The 21,949-nt window shown below is 46.7% G+C and overlaps 3 protein-coding genes across 3 annotated transcripts in view; all 3 read right to left on the bottom strand.

Annotated features, from left to right (window-relative positions):
• Positions 1–771: 771 nt before the first annotated feature.
• Positions 772–1,515, bottom strand: LOC310866521 (uridine-cytidine kinase 2-A-like; the record flags this gene model as incomplete). Its single annotated transcript, XM_083776155.1, has 1 exon — positions 772–1,515. One exon carries the CDS (start codon positions 1,513–1,515, stop codon positions 772–774), a length of 744 nt encoding a protein of 247 aa, XP_083632281.1.
• Positions 1,516–1,996: 481 nt separating this feature from the next.
• On the bottom strand, positions 1,997–3,517 carry LOC310866520 (importin subunit alpha-1-like; the record flags this gene model as incomplete). Its single annotated transcript, XM_083776154.1, has 1 exon — positions 1,997–3,517. One exon carries the CDS (start codon positions 3,515–3,517, stop codon positions 1,997–1,999), a length of 1,521 nt encoding a protein of 506 aa, XP_083632280.1.
• A 3,023-nt stretch (positions 3,518–6,540) lies between these two features.
• Positions 6,541–21,949, bottom strand: part of xpo4 (exportin 4) — a 98,599-nt gene continuing 83,190 nt past the window's right edge. The window contains 12 exon segments of the mRNA XM_083777460.1: positions 6,541–8,657; positions 9,529–9,621; positions 10,339–10,456; positions 11,571–11,701; positions 11,863–11,984; positions 12,163–12,343; positions 13,327–13,413; positions 15,573–15,779; positions 17,054–17,228; positions 18,208–18,317; positions 18,319–18,378; positions 19,979–20,138. Of these exon segments, the coding sequence (XP_083633586.1) occupies positions 8,460–8,657; positions 9,529–9,621; positions 10,339–10,456; positions 11,571–11,701; positions 11,863–11,984; positions 12,163–12,343; positions 13,327–13,413; positions 15,573–15,779; positions 17,054–17,228; positions 18,208–18,317; positions 18,319–18,378; positions 19,979–20,138 (1,642 nt within the window). The 3' untranslated portion in view covers positions 6,541–8,459.

The following is a 21,949-nucleotide window of genomic DNA, read 5'->3' as shown; positions in this document are numbered from 1 at the left end:
TCAAGGTCTTAGGACAACATTTAAAAAATACAAACTAAATGTTCACACAGGAGAAAAGTAAAAAGGGATCTCAGACACAAAGTGGCCAGATTTTGACAGATCTATAATGCCTTTAACAAATATAAAACATTCTTGTGAAAAAAATAGGTTAGGAATTTGGTCCCTCAGCTGCCCACTCTCAAGCTCAGGCTAGTCAAAAGCTTTTTTATTTTGTTGAGATTCTGAATTCCTAACCACGACCCTCCCCATCCCCATCTTCACATAAATCATGCGACAATGATTAGTCCAGGGCTGAGCACATTAGACGTTTTGACTAATTTGAAAATACCAAGACATTATTTTGTGATGAAGTAAATATCATCTCTCTGATAGCTATGCATTTCATTATTTTCTCAAAACCATATTATTGTATTTGATGGCCTTTCTGCCCTGGCATTTGGCCTTTGTGTACACAAAAATATAACGACACCATGAAAGGCTTGGTGGCCTTCCAGGCCTTGACCCTAAAGTGATGAAATGCTACTCTGTCGGTACACCTCCTGACAGTGTGGTGCATACAAAGTTTGGCGCTAATCAGCGAGATTAACTCTGGACACAGACATAGACATACAGAGTGTGTCTCATATCGGCTAGCACCTCTTGAACAGCCATGCCGCAAAACGTATATCTAATAACATGAGCAGTCCAAATAGAATGACAGAAATGCCTCCTTTATTGCTTGTGCTGCCCCTTAGGGCCCCCCGCAAGCAGCACTAACCCAGTGCGGCGTGGTCAATGTGGGCGGCTGCTCGACTCGGACGCCCGAGTGCCGTTTCCGTTGTGGCGCATGCTGAAGCCACCGTTCAGAATGTCCTGGATGTGCTGCACTATCAAGTTGATAGCCACGAGGTTATCTACTCCTCGCGGAATGATCACATCCGCGTACTTCTTTGTGGGTAAACAGAACTCCTCGAAGGACGGTTTAACTAAGTTTAGATATTGCGTCAGCACATGCGACAGGTCCCTGCCTCGATCGCTGATGTCCCTCAGGACTCTGCGCGCGAGCCGCGTGTCCGCGTCCGTGTCCACGAAGAGCTTCATTTGAAAGAGGTCGCGGATTTCCTGCACGTAGAACGTCAAGATTCCTTCAAACAGCACCACGTCGGCCGGGTACACCGTCACGGACTCCTCTTTCCTGGAATTGGTGACAAAGTCGTAAACGGGTATCTGGGTGGCCTCTCCCTGCATTAGCTGCCTGAGCGTCTTTGTGATCAGCTCGCTGTCAAAGGCATCCGGGTGGTCAAAGTTGAACTGGCCCCTCAGCGCCTGGGCCATCTCGTCCGGGGTGAGCTCCCTATAGAAACTGTCCTGCCTGACGATGGCCACCTGCCGCTGCCGGTGGTCGATTTGGTTCTGTCCCAGCAGCTCGATGATCTTGTCGCACACGGACGACTTGCCACTGGCGGTGCCTCCGGACACGCCGATGAGGAACGGTTGGCGAACGCCGCTGCAGTCATGGTCACTGTCGACGCCCATACCTGCTATGTGACTGGCCTGGTCTCTTTTAGGCAAGCTTTAGAATATACTTCAAAAGGCTTATTACAGCTATGGCCCAAACACCGGCTATGTTGAAGTTTAAGTATCCATTCTGTCCACTGAGGCATGATGTAAGTTACACCTCTTGGCCAATCACGCGAGGACAGGATATAACAATATATGGCTTGCCCGTATATGGCTTTGGCCGAATATCTTTGGGAGAGCCCACATGATACTATAATCCATACCCGTTCTGAGATATCACACACCCAATGAGATATTCTCCCGCAGACATGATCAGTCGAGCCCAGATGTGATGTAGGCCGATCACAGAGGCAAGCGCCAAGCTTGATAAGTCATGGTATTGTAAAAAAAAAAAAGGCCAAAAACATGCACGTGCAAACCGTTACATACATACAGTATACACAACAGCAAGGGTTGCTTTTTTAGAATACAAATCGGAAATATTAGGTACGGTATATTAGTTATTCAAAGAGTTTAAAGTGATTTGGTTTTCACTGCTCTGGAACAGTGAAACGCATAGCCTCTTTGCTTCTGGGGGTACCTCCTCTCCCGAGAAATATGTCTTGATGAGGTTGATAGAAGCTTTGTAGACCTTCTCGTTCTCATGGGACTGCAGGGCCTCGATCGTGTTCAGTCCACCACATTCTTCAATCATCAGGCAAAGCTTGTCCGATTCACCACATTTCTCTCCTGATAGGAGGATATTGGTGATTGCTTCCAAGATGAAGAAGGCCATTGTGCTGTCCCTGGTGGAGAGCAGATTAAGGAGAGGCTCCAGCACGTTTGCCTGAACCAGGTACATCACCTGTTCAACGGTGCCCTTGTGGGTGATGTTGCTAATGGCCCATACGGCCTCTCTCTGGGTCTCGTGGTTACCCTGTTTGAGAACATCGATCAGGCACGGGACTAGACCTGCGTTGATGATCTCCTGAATCTGGGTGTCCGTTCCCGCCGCGATGTTGGACAGCGTGCACAACGCTGCCTTCTTGATGTTCAGCTTGTAGTGGCGGAGCAGCCGGGGCAACTCGGCCAGCACTCCGGCGTCCAGCACCGCCTGAGTCTGCTCGTGTGTACCGCGCACCATGTTGCCGATGGCGCGCAGTGAGGGAGTCACGACGGACAGCTCTTCGGAGGCGAGCAGCTGCACGAGGCGAGGGACGAGGCCGGTCTGAAGCACCTCCTGGATGCGATATTTGCCGCCGTCCGTCAAGTAGGACACGGCCAAGCAGACGTAGGCCAGCACTTCCTTGTCGTCGTGGCGCAGGAGGCGATCGATTGTGGGCAGGATCTGCCGTACCGCCGTCACGGACGGGTAGGGGTTCTTGTGGAGGCAGAGGTTTGACAGCATCCATGCGACATTCCTCATGTAGCCGGGAGTGAACGCAGACAGGTCAGGAACGGCCAGCAGATTAAGCAGCGGCTCCACGGCTCCGTGATTGATGACCGTGTCCCTGAGAGCCGATCCATCACCGGCGATGTTTCCAAGAGCCCATACGACCTGCTCGCTGACGTGAGGGTAGGGGGAGCCGACCAGGTTAATTAACGCGGGAATGGCTCCCCCCTCCACGACAGCGGCCGTCTGCTCCGGCGTCCCAGAGGCAATGTTGGTCAGAGCCCAGGCGGCCTCAAACTGCATGGGAGCCGAGTTCAGACCCAGGAGAGCAACGAACCTGGGGATCAGGCCAGCTCCGATGATGTGGTCAATGGGAGGAGAACTCTCACGTGACAGCAGCTTCCTCGCAGCTTGGGCAGCTCGGAGTCGTTTGTCAAAGCTGCTGCTGTCTATTCCAGTAACGATCTCTTGAAGGGGTGAAGTTTCCTCCTCTGGGAGAGTTGACACATTTCTTCTTTTCAAGATCTGGTCATCTTTCTTAGTTTTGCGAAGTTGAGCAACATCGTCAACTCTGCAGCGCCGAAGCTCGTGGGGGTCTTTGCCCTTGTTCTTGAACCTAGCAAGACGTGATGCTACCTCAGACATTACCAACGCGTGTTCGTCAAGACGTGATGCTACCTCAGACATTACCAACGCGTGTTCGTCAAGACGTGATGCTACCTCAGACATTACCAACGCGTGTTCGTCAAGGGGAAAAATAAAGTTTCATAATGAAGTTCTTTGTCCCCAGGGTTTCTGGTGTCTGGGATCCAACCTTAAATTGTAGATACGTCATTGTGATGAAACTTGGCCTATCCACGTCACGAAGCCATGGGTCGGGTTAGTCAATCAGGGAACCCGATGCCCTCTGTGTGGATGAGTGCGCGCACCGCTCTTATCTCCACTACTGTATACTGTAGATCTCCGAATTCTCCCCAGCTCATTGGCTGAAAACACAGGAACCCATATATGGAGAGAGATAAAACAGTAATTAAATCCAAGATCCTTGATCAGTGGTTTTCAACCCTTTTCATAACAAGGCCCATTATTACTTGTGAGCAAGCAGAGCGTGCAAGTATTGTGGTCGTGCTGGTACAAATGTGCGTATGCTCGAAGGTATATATACTGATGTTGATGGTGACGTAATCAAGATAAATATGTATCAATGCCGGGGTATAACTGGCTTTTGATGGTGACGAAATAAAGATAGGTTTCAGATTACATACATGTATACATACAGACATTATCTTTAATTCACCCGACACTGAAACATATCCTAATTACGTATCATCAGTATACTATAATATACCATATATATATATACTGCATAATTGCTGCTATATTATAGCATACGCGTAAAAAAGCCAGCCGACCACAGTATAGTACTTTCAAGTTACAACTTATTAATGTATACATACATACATTACCTGTTACCCAACCAATATTGAAACATATCATAATTACGTCACCATTGACAGCCAGTAATAAATTTTGTATTTAATTTCAATGTTTCACAAAGATTCTAAAGTTCGTAGCGGTCGACAGTACTTGCGTGCTTTGCTTGCGCACTAGTAGGCCATTTATTACTAACTCATACAATCTACAATGTAATCGTTTCTGTATTCAAAGCTAGACTAGATAAAAAACATTAAAACAAAAACATCAAACTAGAAAAAAATGATCATAAGTCAGATTTTTTTTTATACAATAACTTTATGTACACTTTTACATTATTTAATTAACAATTCAATCAGCCATTCCAAAATAACCAGGATAGTGCTCTTAACCAATCGGTTCTCAACTCCAGCCTAAGACTCACCGTACTGTTGCTTGTCATTATTCAGTCTAAACTCACCCAACACAGTGAAATAACACGTACATATTACACTACTACCGTTTTCACCGCGACGGAGACGTGGCTTTCACCCCATTATCTCAGTTGGGGCGAATGCGCTTCCTTCCCCACAACACAATTTGCTATTCTGTGCCTATCGGGTCGTAACTCGAACGGGGCAGAGCCGGCTCGAGCGAAACTTCGCAACGCTTGACACGGCAACTCGCTCGCTGGAGTTCGGCTTGAGACGGGCGGCGCCCCCTCCGTCCGTCGCGGTCAAAAACTAGAGAATGGTTAATGGGGAGGATTTCAGTGTAACATGTACGGATTATTATTATTTGTTCTAGTAGTGTACAGTACACTATGTACGGAATTGCCAATTCCCGTTGTTTCACCGTGTTGGCGTGAGACCGGGTTGCATTGTTACAGTGCGTCCCATCGAGGAATAATTTTGACCCGCCACACCAGGTGAGGCATTTTGGAGTGCCAGCCCACCGTAAACGACTACGGTGTCCATTCAGCCGTTTGTAACTCTGAGAGGGTACAAATGTGACCCAGTGCATGGTGGAACCATAAGGGGTCCGTTCAGTTACATTTGAACTCGGCCTGTCACAATTATTACATAAATTGACCTAATCGCAATAATTTGAGATAATCGCAGTTATCTTTGCATAATCGTCCCATGTTGACAAATGTTCACGCGTTTTCAAACATTTTCCCCAAATAGCAGAAACACCAGTAGATCTGCTATTTCCGCCATTAAAAAAAAACTAAAGAAATTAATTATAAAATTATAAATATTATTTGTCACATCTTCTCTGTACAATTTGCGATTATGAAGCCTAAAAACCAAACAAAATACAAAATAAAATCACACGTTCAATTCCCCAATAAATCAAATAAAAATCGTAATTGTGTGACCAATTCTGACAATTAATCGTCAACTTAAATCTGTAATTTGTGCCCTCTCAGAGTTAAAAGAACGGACCCATGGTTTCACTGTTCAGGACAGAAAGGCGTCGTTCACATATAAAAGACAGGGTGCTCTGTCGCTGTCCTTGGGGGAGGGGGGGGGGGGGGGCAGAGCAGCTCGCAATTCATTTTCAATGGTTTTGACGAGACAAGCTCGCTCCATGGCTGTCTTCTGCCCTCCTCCTCTCCATGGAGAAAGCAGGGAGTAAGCTTGTCTCGTCAAAAACCATGTGAATCCCATTGAAAATTAATGAGGGCCTTTCTCGGCCCCACCCCTCTCCAATTGTTTATATTGTGTTTAGTTTCCAAGATGGCCGCAGCACCAGGAGGGGGTGGGGCGGAGGTGGGCGGGTGGGGTTGACATTCAACACTTGTCTTGTGTCTGTGTTTAACACATTCTGAACGGGGAACCCATTTTGGTGTCAGCATCATGTTATGCTTTAGCTATTGAAAAATAGCAGATCTACAAGCTCATAGCGCGCCACCGAGTGGCGCGCTACGAGCTTGTAGGTCTGCAATTTTTTTTAAACCGAAGAACGACTGACATTTTTAGAATCTGATCTCAGGTCAGAATGGGTTCATCAGACCAGTGTGTGTCTGTCCAGTGGAAACCTCGTATGAATCTGATCTCAGGTCAGAATGGGTTAATGTGCCGCTCCAATGCATTTCCAATGGAAGCCCATAATATCATATGGTTTGACCAAACATTTTGTTTGATGGGGGGAGAGGGGGGCAGAACACATCCATCAAAGCTGTGTTCAGACACAAGTCTTAGGCCCTTAATGCGTGCTGCTCTGCCCCCCCTCCCCCCCCCCCCCCCCCCCCCCCCCCCCCACCGGACAGCGAGAGAGCACCCTGTCTTTCATATGTGAGCGACGTCAAAGGCAGCAGCAGAGCAGAGGAGAAAGGCAGCACTGCCTCCAAACAGTGGCTCTGTTTCCTTTAGTTTTTGGTTTCGTTTAATATCGCTGTAACACGGCCTCTTCTTCTTCAATCCAGTGTCTTGAAGTGTTGAGAGTAGATAGCAATAATAATAGAAAAATACAACAAACTAAAACGGACATTTTTTGCTAAACCTTTTTTTTTTTTTTTTTTACAATTTTTTTTTTTTCCGGTTCATTTCTTTAATTAACCCATTCTGAACGGGAACCCATTTTGGTGTTGGCATCATGTTATGCTTTAGCTATTTAAAAACAGCAGATCTACAAGCTCGTATTGCGCCACCGAGTGGCGCGATACGAGCTTGTAGGTCTGCTATTTTTTTTTTAATTCGAAGAGCGACTGACATTTTTAGAATCTGATCTCAGGTCAGAATGGGTTAAAGGCCCAAAAGCTGCCGGACTCGGGAGACCTCCTTCCATGGCTTATAACAGTCAGAACAAACTGTGTTCAAAGGGGGGAGAAGAAGAAGAGGGAGGGGCCAACGCAAGATAAAAAATAAAATAAAGAACTACAATCCAGAGAAGAAGAGAAACTAAATCATTCCAAAAACCACTCGCATGTCGGAGCCAGATGCTCCCCCCCATTAAGATTAACTCATAAAAATGTTACTTCTTCTGCCATTATCATATAAAAACTCTTTTCAGTCATTTCTTAATTTCTTCCTCCACTTTTTTGAAAACATATTTACACCCTTTAATGAACTAGTTTTGGTTATTTTCACTTTTCTGTTGCTTCAGAAAGACACACACACAAAAGCAATGGATCCTGTGTGTGTGTGTGTGTGTGTGTGTGTGTGTGTGTGTGTGTGTGTGTGTGTGTGTGTGCGCAAAGCGTGTGTGTGTGTGTGTGTGTGTGTGGGCAAAGCGTGTGTGTGTGTTGACTGTATTTTATGGCAGGCACAATATTTGTCACTAGGAGTATCACATAATTTAAGCTTGCTGTGCGTGTGCACTTACGCACTTACACACTTACGCGCACACACGAACATTCAGGAACACCAAGGCACTCTGAGAGGGTTAAGGGTGGGGGTGGGATGGGGGGGGGGGGGGGAGGAGGAAGGGGGGGGGGGAGGAGGAAGAGGAGGAGGAAGAGGCACTGAGACGTTCGTGGAACAAAACCAAAAAAAGGAAAAAAAAACCTGCCTCCTTCATCACGATCATGCCCAAGTAAACACCAATTAGATAACAGGGCAGGGGGCTGGTGAACCAATCACCATACAGTACACATCCTCACCATATCGAGCCCCACCCACCTCCTCCTCAACATCCCAGACTCTCTCTCTCTCTCTCTCTCTCAAGGTCAACGTCGCGCGTGTGTGTATGTGTGTGTGTGTGTGTGTGTGTGCGCGTGCATGTGCAGTCTCTGGGAGCCTCCGGGGGACCAAATGATTGGTTGGGAGAGGACAGCGTCATGACGGCACCACGCCGCGGCGCGCTGCCTCGGCCACTCCCCCTCATATATTAGAACGAGTCATTTCAGTGCTCCGGCCTTTAGGAGGACGCCCCCCGAGACCGTCTGCTCGCTCTGGAAGTTCCTCTTCTGTGATTGGTCGGTTCTGTAGGCAGGGCGGTACGGTCAAGTCTAGCTGGGTGGAGTCAGTGGGCACGGCGGTACCACAGGGGGTGGGGGGGGGGGGGGGGGTAGAGAGAGACCGAAGTGTTCCTTGAGACCAGTGCGGGTTTATCTCAGGGGGTCTTGACTTCTACCCATAGTTATTCAGGGAGGGGGAGGTTTTGGGGGCCCTGGTGGTTGAGTTAAGGAGGGTGGATAGTAATAATATAGTGGCGTTTATTCCAGTGGTTATTTGACACAGAGGAGACCTCCCACGTTGGACACGAACTCCTCCAGGCTCTTGAGGAAGGACACTTTCTGCTTGCGGTCCATGGTGGGCGGGCTGCTGCTGGCCGTCAGCTTGTTGAAGGCGTCGGCGAGGCGTTGGTAGATGACGGCGTCCCTCTGGGACGACAGGAGCGTCTCCACCAGCTCAGCGTACTCGGCCTGCATGGGGGCGAAACCCACCCGGACACAATAGTTCATGTCGCTGTTCAGTGTTCGTCTCGTCACTCCTAAACGGTTTCTTTTTTTGTTTCTATAATCAGTGGTGCTCAAACTTTTTCATGTCAAGAACCCCTAGAATTATATCTATATTTGGCCGCCGAACCTGCATCTCAAAACATTTTGTTTCCGGGGACCCCCAAAAGCGATTTTTCAAATAATGGTTAAAGTGGTTAAAAGCTACGGTGACACAGATGCGTTCCAGGTCTTAATAACTAAGACAAAGAAATTCCGTCAACTACCGGTACCTTCTTTCACTGACTAAACAAACAAACTAAACAAAAACTAAATAAAAACTAAGCTACAATGACTAAACCAAGACTAAAAATATTGCCAAATTTGTCAACAACTAAGAACTAAGTAATCTTATGTTTGGTTGCGCTCGGGTGTTGCACTCTGAAAATAGCTGTGAGGTTCTAGATCGGGTCTTTTCAGCATTAGGGATAGAGCTCGTTAACTTCTATTGATAACCAGCACCTATCCGATCAGGCTTATCGAGCCGGGTTATTATCGAGCCCACACTTTAGAGCATTTTCGAGCATTATTTTGTGGAAAGACCTGGCCGGACGTAGCGCGTGGAAGTAACACGTTATTCCGACCAGTTCCTTTCCCCTCCATCAGGCGGCCAGGGGGAGGCAGTTTAAAGACCAGGATTACTTGCATGTTTTTCATGAGGGTACACGGGGAGAACGGGTATTGATAACGGGTATCGGTTATCGAGCTCCATCCCTATTCAGCATGCAACCAAGTGTAAAAATCAGCCATTACGAGTCAATGCCAAACACAGTGGTGCGTGTTGCTGTGTACTACTCACTTGATGCAGACACACCAGCGTGTACAACGCTTCCCCGGCAGCCACCGTCATCTCTGTGTTGTGTTTCTGCAGCACCAGCATGTCAAACACCAACTATACAAACACACGGACACTTCACTGACACGTGGGCAATGCAAAGAAACACTACTTTACATCTAGAATAAGGTATAATAACATCTTTTCATTTGTTCTAACATTTTACACCATTATATATATAACACTATAACAACTATTTAATCAAAATTTTGGATGGCAGAAGATCCACCATGGACAGCTCTCCTGGATTCCGACTTATGGAGGTTTGAAAATCCTGCTTGCAGCCGAGGTAACCGGTGATCAGATTTTACGTCTCATAGCTGGTGGTGACGGAGGCGTTGCCGTAGCAACCGGACCAATGTTAAAAGCTGCCGTGGGGCTCAACCATTATATACACAGAGTATACGTTGGGGTCCATATATATATAAATATATATATATATATATATATATATATATATATATATACATGGACCTGGCTGATAAGGTCCCCTAGCGTCCCCTAGTGGCCCGTCGCAAAAATAATTAACCCATTCTGAACGGGAACCTGGTGTTAGCATTATGCTATGCTTTAGCTATTGAAAAATAGCAGATCTACAAGCTCATAGCGCGCCACCGAGTGGCGCGCTACGAGCTTGTAGGTCTGCTATTTTTGAAAAATCGAAGAGCGAATGGTCAGAATGGGTTAATCAGACCAGTGTGTGTCCGGCGGAAACCTGGTATGAATCTGATCTCAGGTCAGAATGGGTTAAGGCTCCTCTATATATTTGTTTACCTTGAGGAAGTGCCGCGTGGCGACAAAGAGGGGCGTGTCTTTCTCCTGCGTCTTGGCACACTGCTCTGCCAGCGGAGAGAGAGCCTCCAGACACAGCTGGCTGACCTCTGAACTCATCCTGACACACGGTTAAGGTGCTCCACACGTTCACAGTACACACTCACAGGTTCATCTCCATGCGTTTATGCATTCATGCTTATCCACAGACACACGCATAGACAGAAGCATGCATACGCACACACGCGCAGAACGCACAGTATTCGGTTACCATCCTGCACTATTTGTTCACTTTCATTTTATTTTTTTTATTAATTTTTATCCCACGATTTTGTAACCCAGTTTTCTTTTTCACCCAGTGCCAATTATCTAATGTAATCCTGGGCGCTACACTTCCTCTGCCAACCTGGGGGGGCAGCGGACTGACCTCATGCCTCCTTCTATGCATGAGGAGTCCAAGCTGCTTCTTTTCACCTGACAGAGGGGAGTTTCCCCGGCCGGACGTAGCGCGTGGAAGGGACACGTTATTCCGACCAGTTCCTTTCCCCTCCATCAGGCGCCCCGGCTGGCCAGGGGGAGGTAGTTTTAGAGACCAGGATTACTGCATGTTTTTGTGAGGGTATACCTACGCTAGGGTACACGGGGAGAACATGCAAACTCCACACAGAAAGGCCCTATCGCCAAACCCGCCTCGGGTATGGGCACTGATGACGCGGAGGAGGGAACACGCCGCCAGTGCCCACAGCGTCCCCAGCGGGAATCGAACCCAGGACCTTCTAGCTGTGAGGTGACAGCACTACCAACACTTTCATTATTTTGAGGCAAAGGTTGCGGATCTACAAGCTCACAACGCATCGCATCAAGACATGTTTGCTTTTTAGATCAGTTATTGTACTTGACCACACTTTGAATAATTATTAACTTTTAATAATTATCACCGATAACAAATGTGAAGGAAGTAAAATACACAATATTTTATGTCAATATGACTGCTGTTCTCCGCGCGCGTGCTCACACGCACGCGCGCGCACACACACACACACACACACACACACACACACACACACACACACACACACACACACACACACACACACACACACACACACACACACACACACACACACACACACACACACACACACACACACACACACACACACACACACACACACACACACACACACACACACACACACACACACACACACACAGTGTACAGTGGGAGAGGATACGAGGTCATCCCCAGCTCTAGGGAGAACATGAGGCTCTTGAAGAGGTCTTCGGGCAGCTGAGGAATCTTCTCAGGGAAGATCTCACAGATGAAGGTGATGAGCTTGTAGTATTGGTTACACAGCGAGGGGAACTGGACGGAGCAGACAGAACCAAATATCAAAACCAACCCGTTTAGACCTGAGGCCCATTCTAACAGTTTTGTGAAAAACCCATGTTTCTATACCAGTGGTGCTGGTTATAATATAAGCACAACCCAGCTGGGATTTGGAACGTTGTGACTACGAGCCTCACCTTGAGCAGGTCCTGAGACATGAGAGGAAGAACGATGTTGACGCCGTACAGAACCACGTCTGCTGCCGACACCGTCCGGCTGGAGGCCGGCGTACCCTGTTCCTGACCTCGGAACACCTCGTCTGGAACACGCACATGCACGCGCACACACACAGACGCGCACACACACATACACACACACACGCACAGACACACACACACACGCACACACACACAATTAACACTTTTTATGTCCCAGCAGATGACGCAGATTTGACTCTGAAAAGCCCTGCCAGACAGGGTGGAGGCAGAGTGCCGTACCGGTGTCGCTGAAGTCGATGAACTCCTTGGACAGCAGGTTGGTGAGCAGCTCCATGATCAGCAGCAGGTCCTGGTACTGGTCCTCCTCTGCCGCCGCGTCCGTCCGCTTCCGGCCCAGGTTGTTCTTAGAGTAGACCTGGAGCAGCGTCAGGCACGCCTCGTACAGCTTCATGGACTTGGTCTGATTAATGATAGAGACAGAGGAGAGCATCACATCCACAGCTCTTTAGATTTAGGGCTGATTCATACTCCTATGTTACCGCTGTAGTGCCGAAATGATTTCGGCTCTACCCTAAAAATATTTGCAATTTTTTACTATTTTGAAAGCCCTTTTAAAATAGTTCAAATATGGGTAATGTGGGTGCTGGCGGCGTGTTTCCTCCTCTGCGTCATCAGTGCCCATACCCGAAGGCGGGGTTGGCGAAAGGGCCTTTCTGTGTGGAGTTTGCATGTTCTCCCCGTGTCCCCTAGGGTAGGTACCCTCACAAAAACATGCAGTAATCCTGGTCTCTAAACTGCCTCCCCCTGGCCAGCCGGGGCGCCTGATGGAGGGGAAAGGAACTGGTTGGAATAACGTGTTCCTTCCACGCGCTATGTCCAACCAGGGAAACTCCCCCCTGTCAGGTGTAAAGGAGCAACTTGGACTCAGGCATGAAGGAAGCATGAGTTCAAGTCTGTTGCTCTCCCCTTGTCCCCCATATATGGGGACCAGGTTGGTGGAGGGTGTGTAGAGCCCAGGATCACATTAGATGATTGACACAGGGGTGAAAAATGGGTTACAAAATCATTGGGATAAAAAAAAAATATATATATAAAAAATAGCCAATCTATAAGCTCACAACGTGTCGATGTAGATTGGCTAGTTGAAGTTGAGGTTTTTCAAAATAGCAAAAAAAGCCAAATAAGTGCCACTTGCCCTAGCACTAGCCTTACAGGCGTGTATGTAAAGGCTAAACTTAATTAATGTAATTTAGATTATGTAGACTCTAGTGTATGATATTGTACTGTTAGACGGATGTTAGCTTCTTAACTTGTATGAATTGAATCCATTACCATGTGTTGTTCTTGCTTACTGTAAATCACTCTGGATTAAGAGCTTGTGCTAAAATGCCTAAATTGTAAACTGCAAACCTGTAAGAGCACCATGTGGTACAGTGTACGTACCTCTCCCAGGTAACAGATCTGTTTGTGAGCCACCTCCACAAACACCTCGATGATGAGGTTGATGGTCTCCGGAGTGTTGTGGTACACCTGGACGACAGGAGCACGAGTTAGAGCTGTACCATCAAATACATTTCCATTTGACACACAGCTCGGTAGGACCCTAACCCATTTGGAGGCATCACACACACAGCTCGGTAGGACGCTAACCCATTTGGAGGCATCACACATCATAGATGAGAAGTTGACTGACGTCACAGGCGGGCAGTGCCGTCTCCAGGCACAAATCAGCAGGGGGGCATACTTTTTTCCAAAGGGGGCACTTAACTTTTCAAACCCCCCTATGTATGTATAACAAATAGTCGCCTATTAACAAAGTGATGCTTGAAAAAGGCTACAAGTAGGCTACAATTATGCAGCAGCACCAACAACAAACAAAGAAATACAAATATGTTGAGCATCATACTCTCTTCTGCATGAATATATTACCTTGTATTTCTATTAACTATTCAATTAATTTGAACATGTATTTATTTACAATAATCATGGAGAACTTATAGAGTTAACATTTGTAAAACATTAAAATAATGGTAGGGTACTACTGGCCAATCTGGACTGGAGGGGCACAAAATCCAATCTGGGGGGCAATGCCCCCCAATGCCCCCCTGTAGAGACGGCACTGCAGGCGGGCTACATGAAGACGGATATCCACAATGTTACCACGCATTCACAACCATATTATTCCATCATTTTCTTTTTTAAAGGGAGACAGTATGCCTTTCTACAAAGTACTGCCCCCTGGCCCCAGGTGGAATAAAACTATAAAAGCTCTACATCTAGACGGTGTTGATGACGCCGTTGCCCTTCACTGCCTCAATGTGTAGTCTGCATGGAATAAAGAACATCTCATTTAGGCATTAGGTCCGTTAGGGTCCATTTGGTTCCATTTGTACACTCTCAGAGTTACAGACCCAAAAGGGTCCATTTGGTTCCAAACTATCATTTAGCTGGGGGACCCCTTGGAACTCCCTCAAGGACCCCACTTTGGGAACCATCATTGCGCTAGAGCAGCAGTTCCCAAACCTTTGTGCCCTGTTATCTCCCCCCACACACACACATGGAAATATAAATTGCATAAGCTGTATAGACATATATTTCCTTTTTATCCACATATTTGCACATATATGAACCTGAATATGGCATAATATATGCAGCCTAGGCCATATTCTGTATATACTTGCCCTATATGGGCATAATATGTTAATATATTTAAAATAAAACATAGCACCACCATTAGACTTTTCATGTCGCGCACCCCCTAGAAGGCGCTCGCGCACCACAGTTTGGGAAGCACTGTGCTGATAGCATTGCATACCTCCAGAGATTAAAAATCGGGTGCATTTTGCACAGTATGAACTCAGTTTATAGTTAACGGACGCAATAAAACAACGAGCTCTGCATCCACGGGATGCACTACTGTACTGTTTTTTTATTTTGCTAGCTTTAGTTATAATAATCATTTCTTGTTCTGTTTTCTACTTGAATATAACCACATTATAAACATATAAAATGAAATGGGAGTTAAGTGCTGAAGTTTGTAAAAATGGCAAAATATGACTCCTATAACGTCATTGAAGTGGGACTCATACAATGTGCCTGAGACTCATGTAAAAGACCATCCCTGCATCCTGGGACTCATTACTTTTTTTTTCTTTAATTTTTTATCCCACGATTTTGTAACCCAGTTTTCTTTTCACCCAGTGCCAATTATCTAATGTAATCCTGGGCGCTACACTTCCTTTGCCAACCTGGGGGGGCAGCGGACTGACCTCATGCCTCCTTCTATGCATGAGGAGTCCAAGCTGCTTCTTTTCACCTGACAGAGGGGAATTTCCCCGGCCGGACGTAGCGCGTGGAAGGGACACGTTATTCCGACCAGTTCCTTTCCCCTCCATCAGGCGCCCGGGAGGTAGTTTTAGAGACCAGGATTACTGCATGTTTTTTGTGAGGGTATCTACCCTAAGGGACACGGGGAGAACATGCAAACTCCACACAGAAAGGCCCTTTCGCCAACCCCCGCCTCGGGTATGGGCACTGATGACGCGGAGGAGGGAACACGCCGCCAGCGCCCACAGCGTCCCAGCGGGAATCGAACCCAGGACCTTCTAGCTGTGAGGCGACAGCACTACCCACTGTGCCATCGTGCCCCCGGGACTCATTACTATGAAAACCTGTGTACATCACTGTACCTCCATGAGGCCGATGCAGTTGGACAGGAAGTCCATGAGGAAGGAGAAGAGCGAGGACACGTTGTCGATCTGCGTGGCCTCGGCGATGCCGCACAGCGCCTCCAGCGTGGCTACGATCTCCTGCTTCACCGCCTCCTCCTGGCTGATCTGGGCGAAGTTCTCCTGGTTGATCAGGTTGAGGAAGCGCTGCTGGAGGGGGTGGAGCACCTGGCCGGACGCGGGGACAAAACGACATTACTCACCATTTTTTTACTTAAAAAAAAAAAAAAAAAACTTTAACCCCATTTGGTGTTTTAAACATTATGTTAAAATTTAGCTATTGAAAAATAGCAGATCTACAAGCTCATAGAGCTTGTAGGTCTGCTATTTTAGAAAAATGGTGAAAATGTGGCCCAAATGTTTGAATATAATTCTTTCAGAGTGAACGTTTTCAACTCAAATCTTTGCTTCTGGTGCTCAAAATAGTTTGAGCACCACTGACATAGAAACATAGGTTTTTCAGAAAAACATGTCATGTTTTAGAAGACATTTGTAGAATCGAACTTAGGTCTAAATGGGTTAACCCATCAGCATGAACAGATTCTACAATAATGCCTTCTAATCCTGACATCCTGACAGTTTTCTGAAAAACCCTATGTTTCTATGTCAGTGTTGCTCAACCTTTTCCATGTCATGGACCCCTGGAATTATCTGTATTTAGCCGCAGACCCCCCATCTGAAACCCCCCCCCCCCCCCAGAAGCAACAAAGATTTGAGTTAAAAAACGTTTGCCGTGATAGAATATATATTCAAAGATTTGTGCGACATTTTTTGCGGGTTTTTTTTTCTCCAAAAATAGCTGAAATATAACATTCGTAGTATCAATACTGCAATGTAGAAATGCTCTGTTGCAAGTAAAAGTGGAGTTCAAAATGTATTTGAGTAAAAAGGACAAAGGTATTGGTGTCAAATGGATTTACAGGTAGCAAAATTTTAAGCACTCCTTACAAGCTCACAATGGGTCGCATCGTGACACATTGAAGAGAATAGAAAAGATAAACAAAACATTTCTGATAAAACACTGATAACCCATTCTGACCGGGCACCCATTTTGGTGTTGGCATCATGTTATGCTTTAGCTATTGAAAAATAGCAGATCTACAAGCTCATATCGCGCCACCGAGTGGCGCGATACGAGCTTGTAGGTCTGCTATTTTTTTTTTTTATCGAAGAACGACTGACATTTTTTTAATCTGATCTCAGGTCAGAATGGGTTCATCAGACCAGCGTGTGTCCAGTGGAAACCTCGTGTGAATCTGATCTCAGGTCAGAATGGGATAATAGTGCTGTCAAACAAAGACATCTATGAAACAAAGTTTAACAATGTGTGAGTCCCTGCTTCATCCATCCATCCATATGTCTCTCAACTAAGTGGTCCTTGGGCTGAACAACGTTGAAGACCCCTGGGGTTCTTTGACGATAGCGTGGTCTCCTCCTCTCACCTCGGCCCAGTACTGCTGCTTGGCGTCAGAGTCCATGTGTGCGAAGCCTCCCAGCACCAGCGCCTTCATCAGGGTCCTCTGGACCGAGCTGGACAGCAGGTGGAGGGGAGGACTGCGGGTCGCAAACTGCTTCGCCAGGTTCCACCAGTTCTCACACTGAACTACGATGTTAGCCCTGGGTATGGGGAGGGGGGGTGGGGGGAGAGAGAGAGAGAGAGAGAGAGAGAGAGAGAGAGAGAGAGAGAGAGAGAGAGAGAGAGGGGGGGGGGGGGGGGGGGGGGGTGAGAGAGGTCAGTTTTGGTGGTGTGGTAGTAGTTGAAATACAGATGTATCCATTTTAAGCCATTTAGACCTGTCCTGAGGCCGATTATAAAAACACCCTCTAAATCCTAACCTAAGTTTTATAGTAATAAATACATTAAAAACAATTCTCTATATCTGAACTTTGTAGGTGACTGTAAAAGGTCTCCTTGCAAGGTCGATTTGCCTTTCTGTCCATCTCCATGCAGTGCTATAGCACCCTATAACCACAAGATGGTGCTGCTGCTCCACGCGGTTAGTGTTAAAGGTGCTCAAATGTTGGGAGTGTAAGCTGTGTGACAATAGTTAACCAATTGACCATGGGTCTAGTACAGTACCACTCCTTTTCCCCCTCACATTTTAACTCAAATCTTCTATTCTATTCTTGTATCACCTGGGGGTTCACTGGCACAGATGGTGGTCCGTGGTCAAATATATATCATTTTGGGGGTCGTTGACATGAGAAAGTAGGAGAAGCAGGGATTGTAATAATGGGTGTGTGTGGTTCTCATGGATTAAAGCTGAATTAAATCTGAAACAGTGTGCCCCCACAACTACTAGCGCCGTTTACTAAACAATTAACACATTCTGACCTGAGATCAGATTCATACGAGGTTTCCGCCGGACACACACTGGTTTGAGACCAGTGTGTGTCCAGTGGAAACCTCGTATGAATCTGATCTCAGGTCAGAATGGGATAATCAGACCAGTGTGTGTCCAGTGGAAACCTCGTATGAATCTGATCTCAGGTCAGAATGGGTTAAATAGAAGAAATGCTGGCATCTCCAGAATCCAAATGACTGATAATCAGTGGCGGCGACTGAGAACTTCAACCAACGGGTTCTCCTCCTCACCTCTCCCTCTTCTCCACCAGCGTGACCAGCAGCTCCACCGTGTCGTTAGCCAGCTCCGTCTCCGAGCTCCACACGGACAGGTTGTTGATCACCTTCTCCAGCAGGTACCCCCACGATCCACTGGGCCCCGTCCGTGTCGGCGCCGAACGCCGTGCTCAGCGGGATGCTGATCTGAGAGGAACCCAAAGAACGCACGGAGCAGTTTGAGAGGAACCCAAAAAAAACGCACGGAGCAGTTTGAGGGGGAACGCGTTGGAAAGGAAGGAAGTCAGGCTGCTACTCCAGTCAAAACTAAAGACACACAATAGACTACAAATATACGTAGTAGGGAATCAACATGTCTGGGGTCATGTTTTTCACACCGCAGGTGCCTAATAGAGCGTCGCAGTCCAACCCCCTCGAGAGAAATCCCTGTTCATTTTCCTGATAGACTTTTCAGAAAGTATTTATTTAAAGACGTTTACGCCGCGGACAAAGCCAACTCTTGTCGTGACAAATCAGATAAATTAGAAAGTAGAAAAAAACGGCAGGTTTTAACACCTTTTTTCTTGTTTTTCTTGTTTTTAATTATTTGTTTGGTCACATTATATTGTGTGTGTTGTCATGATTTGTCACGACAAGAGTTGGCTTCGTACGACGCTTAAAAGGTCTTTAAATAAATACGTTTTGAAATGTCTATGGGAAAAATGCATTGGGAACCATTTCCTGGGCCTAGCGTCGTCATGAAAGGGGGCGGGACTGCGACGCTCTATAGACGTTCTAGGGAATCTAAATATCATTCCCCAAGTTTAGTTTCAGCCATTTGAAGGGGAAGAACATGTCTGGGGTCATGTTTTTCACACCGCGGGTGCCTAATGCTTCTTACTAGTAGTAGGAAGGGGCCAATCAGAGGCAGGTGGGGGCGGGTCTTTACCCCGTTGAATTCATTCAACCTTTATTTAAATTCTCGGAGAGACCATTGAGGGAACCCCTCATTTACAATGATGCCGAGATTACATACAAAAAAAACAGTAATACAACAACAATTAGTTACAACAAACCGTTAATACAATTATATATTCAGCAATCAGTTAAAACAGCAACATGCAGGTGATGGACGGTTATTGAGTAAATTCCTAAAATGACCAATTGATGCCAGGGTTATTAAGTTTGAGTTCTTGTTGCAAGAGATTTCCAAGAATCAGGTGCACCGATGCTGAAAGCAGCCTTTCCAAGTTCAAAGTTGGCAAAAGGGACCAGAAGGCCTAGCCAATCACTGGAGCGAGTTACAATGCGACTTTTTGCTTCCTATATGATGAATTCCTGTTCTGTTCTTTAGCTACATAGAAATGTCTATTTGTATGTCTCTAAATGTTTGTATGTCTCTAAATGTTTTGATGAATTGAACAATGTGGACCCTGTTGTAAACAAGTGTAATGCTTAATTGGGTCGTCCACTCACAGTTAAGAGTCTTTGTATTGAGTTTGTGCTTAAAATGTACTGTAAATTCTACAAACTGTTAATAAATATTTCAATCAATCAATCAAAAAAGACTAGGTTTCATGGATGAAATATATGATGGTAATTTCCCGACCAGGGCTTTACTGTATATATGAAGAGGTGCCAGTGATTATTGCGTCTTTCAGTCAGAGAAGACCAGCCTACATTATCATAAAGGTTACAGTGATGAGTATCGTAGCTGTCACCAGTAATAAACCTCAGAGCTGAGTGGAGTGACACGAGTCAGGTACCAGAATCCCCCTGTTCTACAGACACTACACAACCAGCTCACCTGTTCGTAGAGCTTCTCGTCCACCAGCAGGTAGGTCTTGGCCCAGCGCCGGAGGAACCACACTATGTCTTTGCCCATCTGAGGACTGAGCAGCTCCGTCAGGCTGGCCCGGGTCGCCCGGGACTCCACCTCCGACGTCCTCAACACCGCAGACAGCAGCCTGTGGGCGGCAGAGGGAGACCGAGAGAGAGAGAGAGAGGGAGACAGACAGAAAGATATAGAGAGAGAGAAGGTATGGGAAGGGAAGAGAGGTGAGGAGAGAAGATTAAATTCAATGAATGCTCGTAAGAGCACATAGGTGTTGTTCAGTTAACTCATTTACTACCGATTTATTGAGTGGCGCTAGCCCCTCCTCCGATGTCCAGCTTTGAGTGCTTGTGCAAACACAAACGTTGAATGCCATTGACAATAAAATGGACAGTTTTGAGTGTACATTGTGTAAACACAAACATTGAAGACGAAAGTAAGGACGCTAATTCTCACTGGCCAGAATGCGATGATGATAAGAGCGCCCCTCACTTCACACAGGTGTGGTTCTTCCAAAGGCGCTCGTCTTTTGGGGGTTTTAAGGGGCGCTAGCTTTCTGTGTCTGTGTACCGCGGAATTGAGGATAAAAATCAACACCCTTGTGAAGTGAGGGGCGCTCTTATCATCATACATCATCGCTACGCTGGGCAAAGGATTGACCAGAACGTGGATGTTACCTACCTCGCAGTTCCAATATTAACGCTTCTGATGAAAGTGAAAGTAACGATCGGCTGATAACTACTTCCGGTTCATCCAGGGTGAATTTCGGGGGGTTTCAAAATTAAATGAATGAATCATGGGTCGGCAGTAAATGTGTACACTTCTCGAATCTCTACACATACAGTAGACCGTCACCGGGGGCCGAGAGGCCAACCGGTGACCTTCTGATTACCAGCTAAGCTACGGCCATTTCCCCGAAAGGAAAATGAAATGGCAGATAATCCTCGGAGCTACCACGCAGGGAGGCAGAAACAACATTAAGTGTGATTTATTCTCGGGTTGTGTGTGGGTGTCACGCACCAGAGATGACAGACGTACAAGCTCACAACGAGTCACCCTGTGAGGCCTTGTGAGCTTGTAGAACGGCTGTTTTCTGTGCGCGACACCCAGACGCAACTAAGTGTAACTCTAGCTTTGGAATGATGACAGATTGAACCTAAGGTCATTATGAGATACAGAGAGAGAGAGAGAGAGAGACAGTGATAAAGGAGAGTCAGTGGTTGTTTGTTACCGTTGCTCAGAGACTAAATCAAACGCCATTTAGAAAAACAACACTAAACCCACATAATCACACACATTCTCTCTCTCTTTTCGCACGCACGCACGCACAAACTTAGTTCAGAATCAGGCTTGATTATGGTTGCGGTGCTGCAGGGCTGGGGATCTGGAGCGTTCTTTAGAAGGGCCAGAGGAAGAAAACGGAATAAATCTTTTCTTTTCTTGGTAATTTTGCAAAATCATTTAGAAAACAGGAAATCAGCCTCTTATATATATATATACACGCCTGACCTCAAACTGTTTGACGTTTTTACATGCCAGGTGTAAAATAAAAGCTGTCTATGGGGCGATGTGAATGGCTTTTTTTTGTCCATTTGAGGAGAATGACTTTGCACTTTGAAAGACACGCGCAGGCAGGCACGCACGCACGAGCGCAGGCACGCACGCACGAGCGCAGGCACGCACGCATGCGCACATGCACGCACGCATGTGCACGCACACGCACGCACGCACGCACACACACCCCTCTCTCTTCGTCAAAAGGCCACAGAGATAGAGAGCTTAAATGGGGCTTAGGCCGCCGTGTGTCCTCCCCGTCCGCGGAGGACAGTGCACTGTTTCACATTGTCTGCACAAAACAAAACCCCGTTGACATTTGTCAGGGCCAGAGGGGTCGAACGCAACGCGACGCGCGCTATTTGGGGAAACCCGACGCCTCGTCTGTTT

Source organism: Protomyctophum parallelum (genome assembly GCF_964188405.1).
Source record: "Protomyctophum parallelum genome assembly, chromosome: 11".
NCBI classification, from domain to species: Eukaryota; Metazoa; Chordata; class Actinopteri; order Myctophiformes; family Myctophidae; genus Protomyctophum; species Protomyctophum parallelum.
The sequence above is the reverse complement of the archived record's forward strand: the minus strand, read 5'-3'. Positions and strand labels throughout refer to the sequence as shown.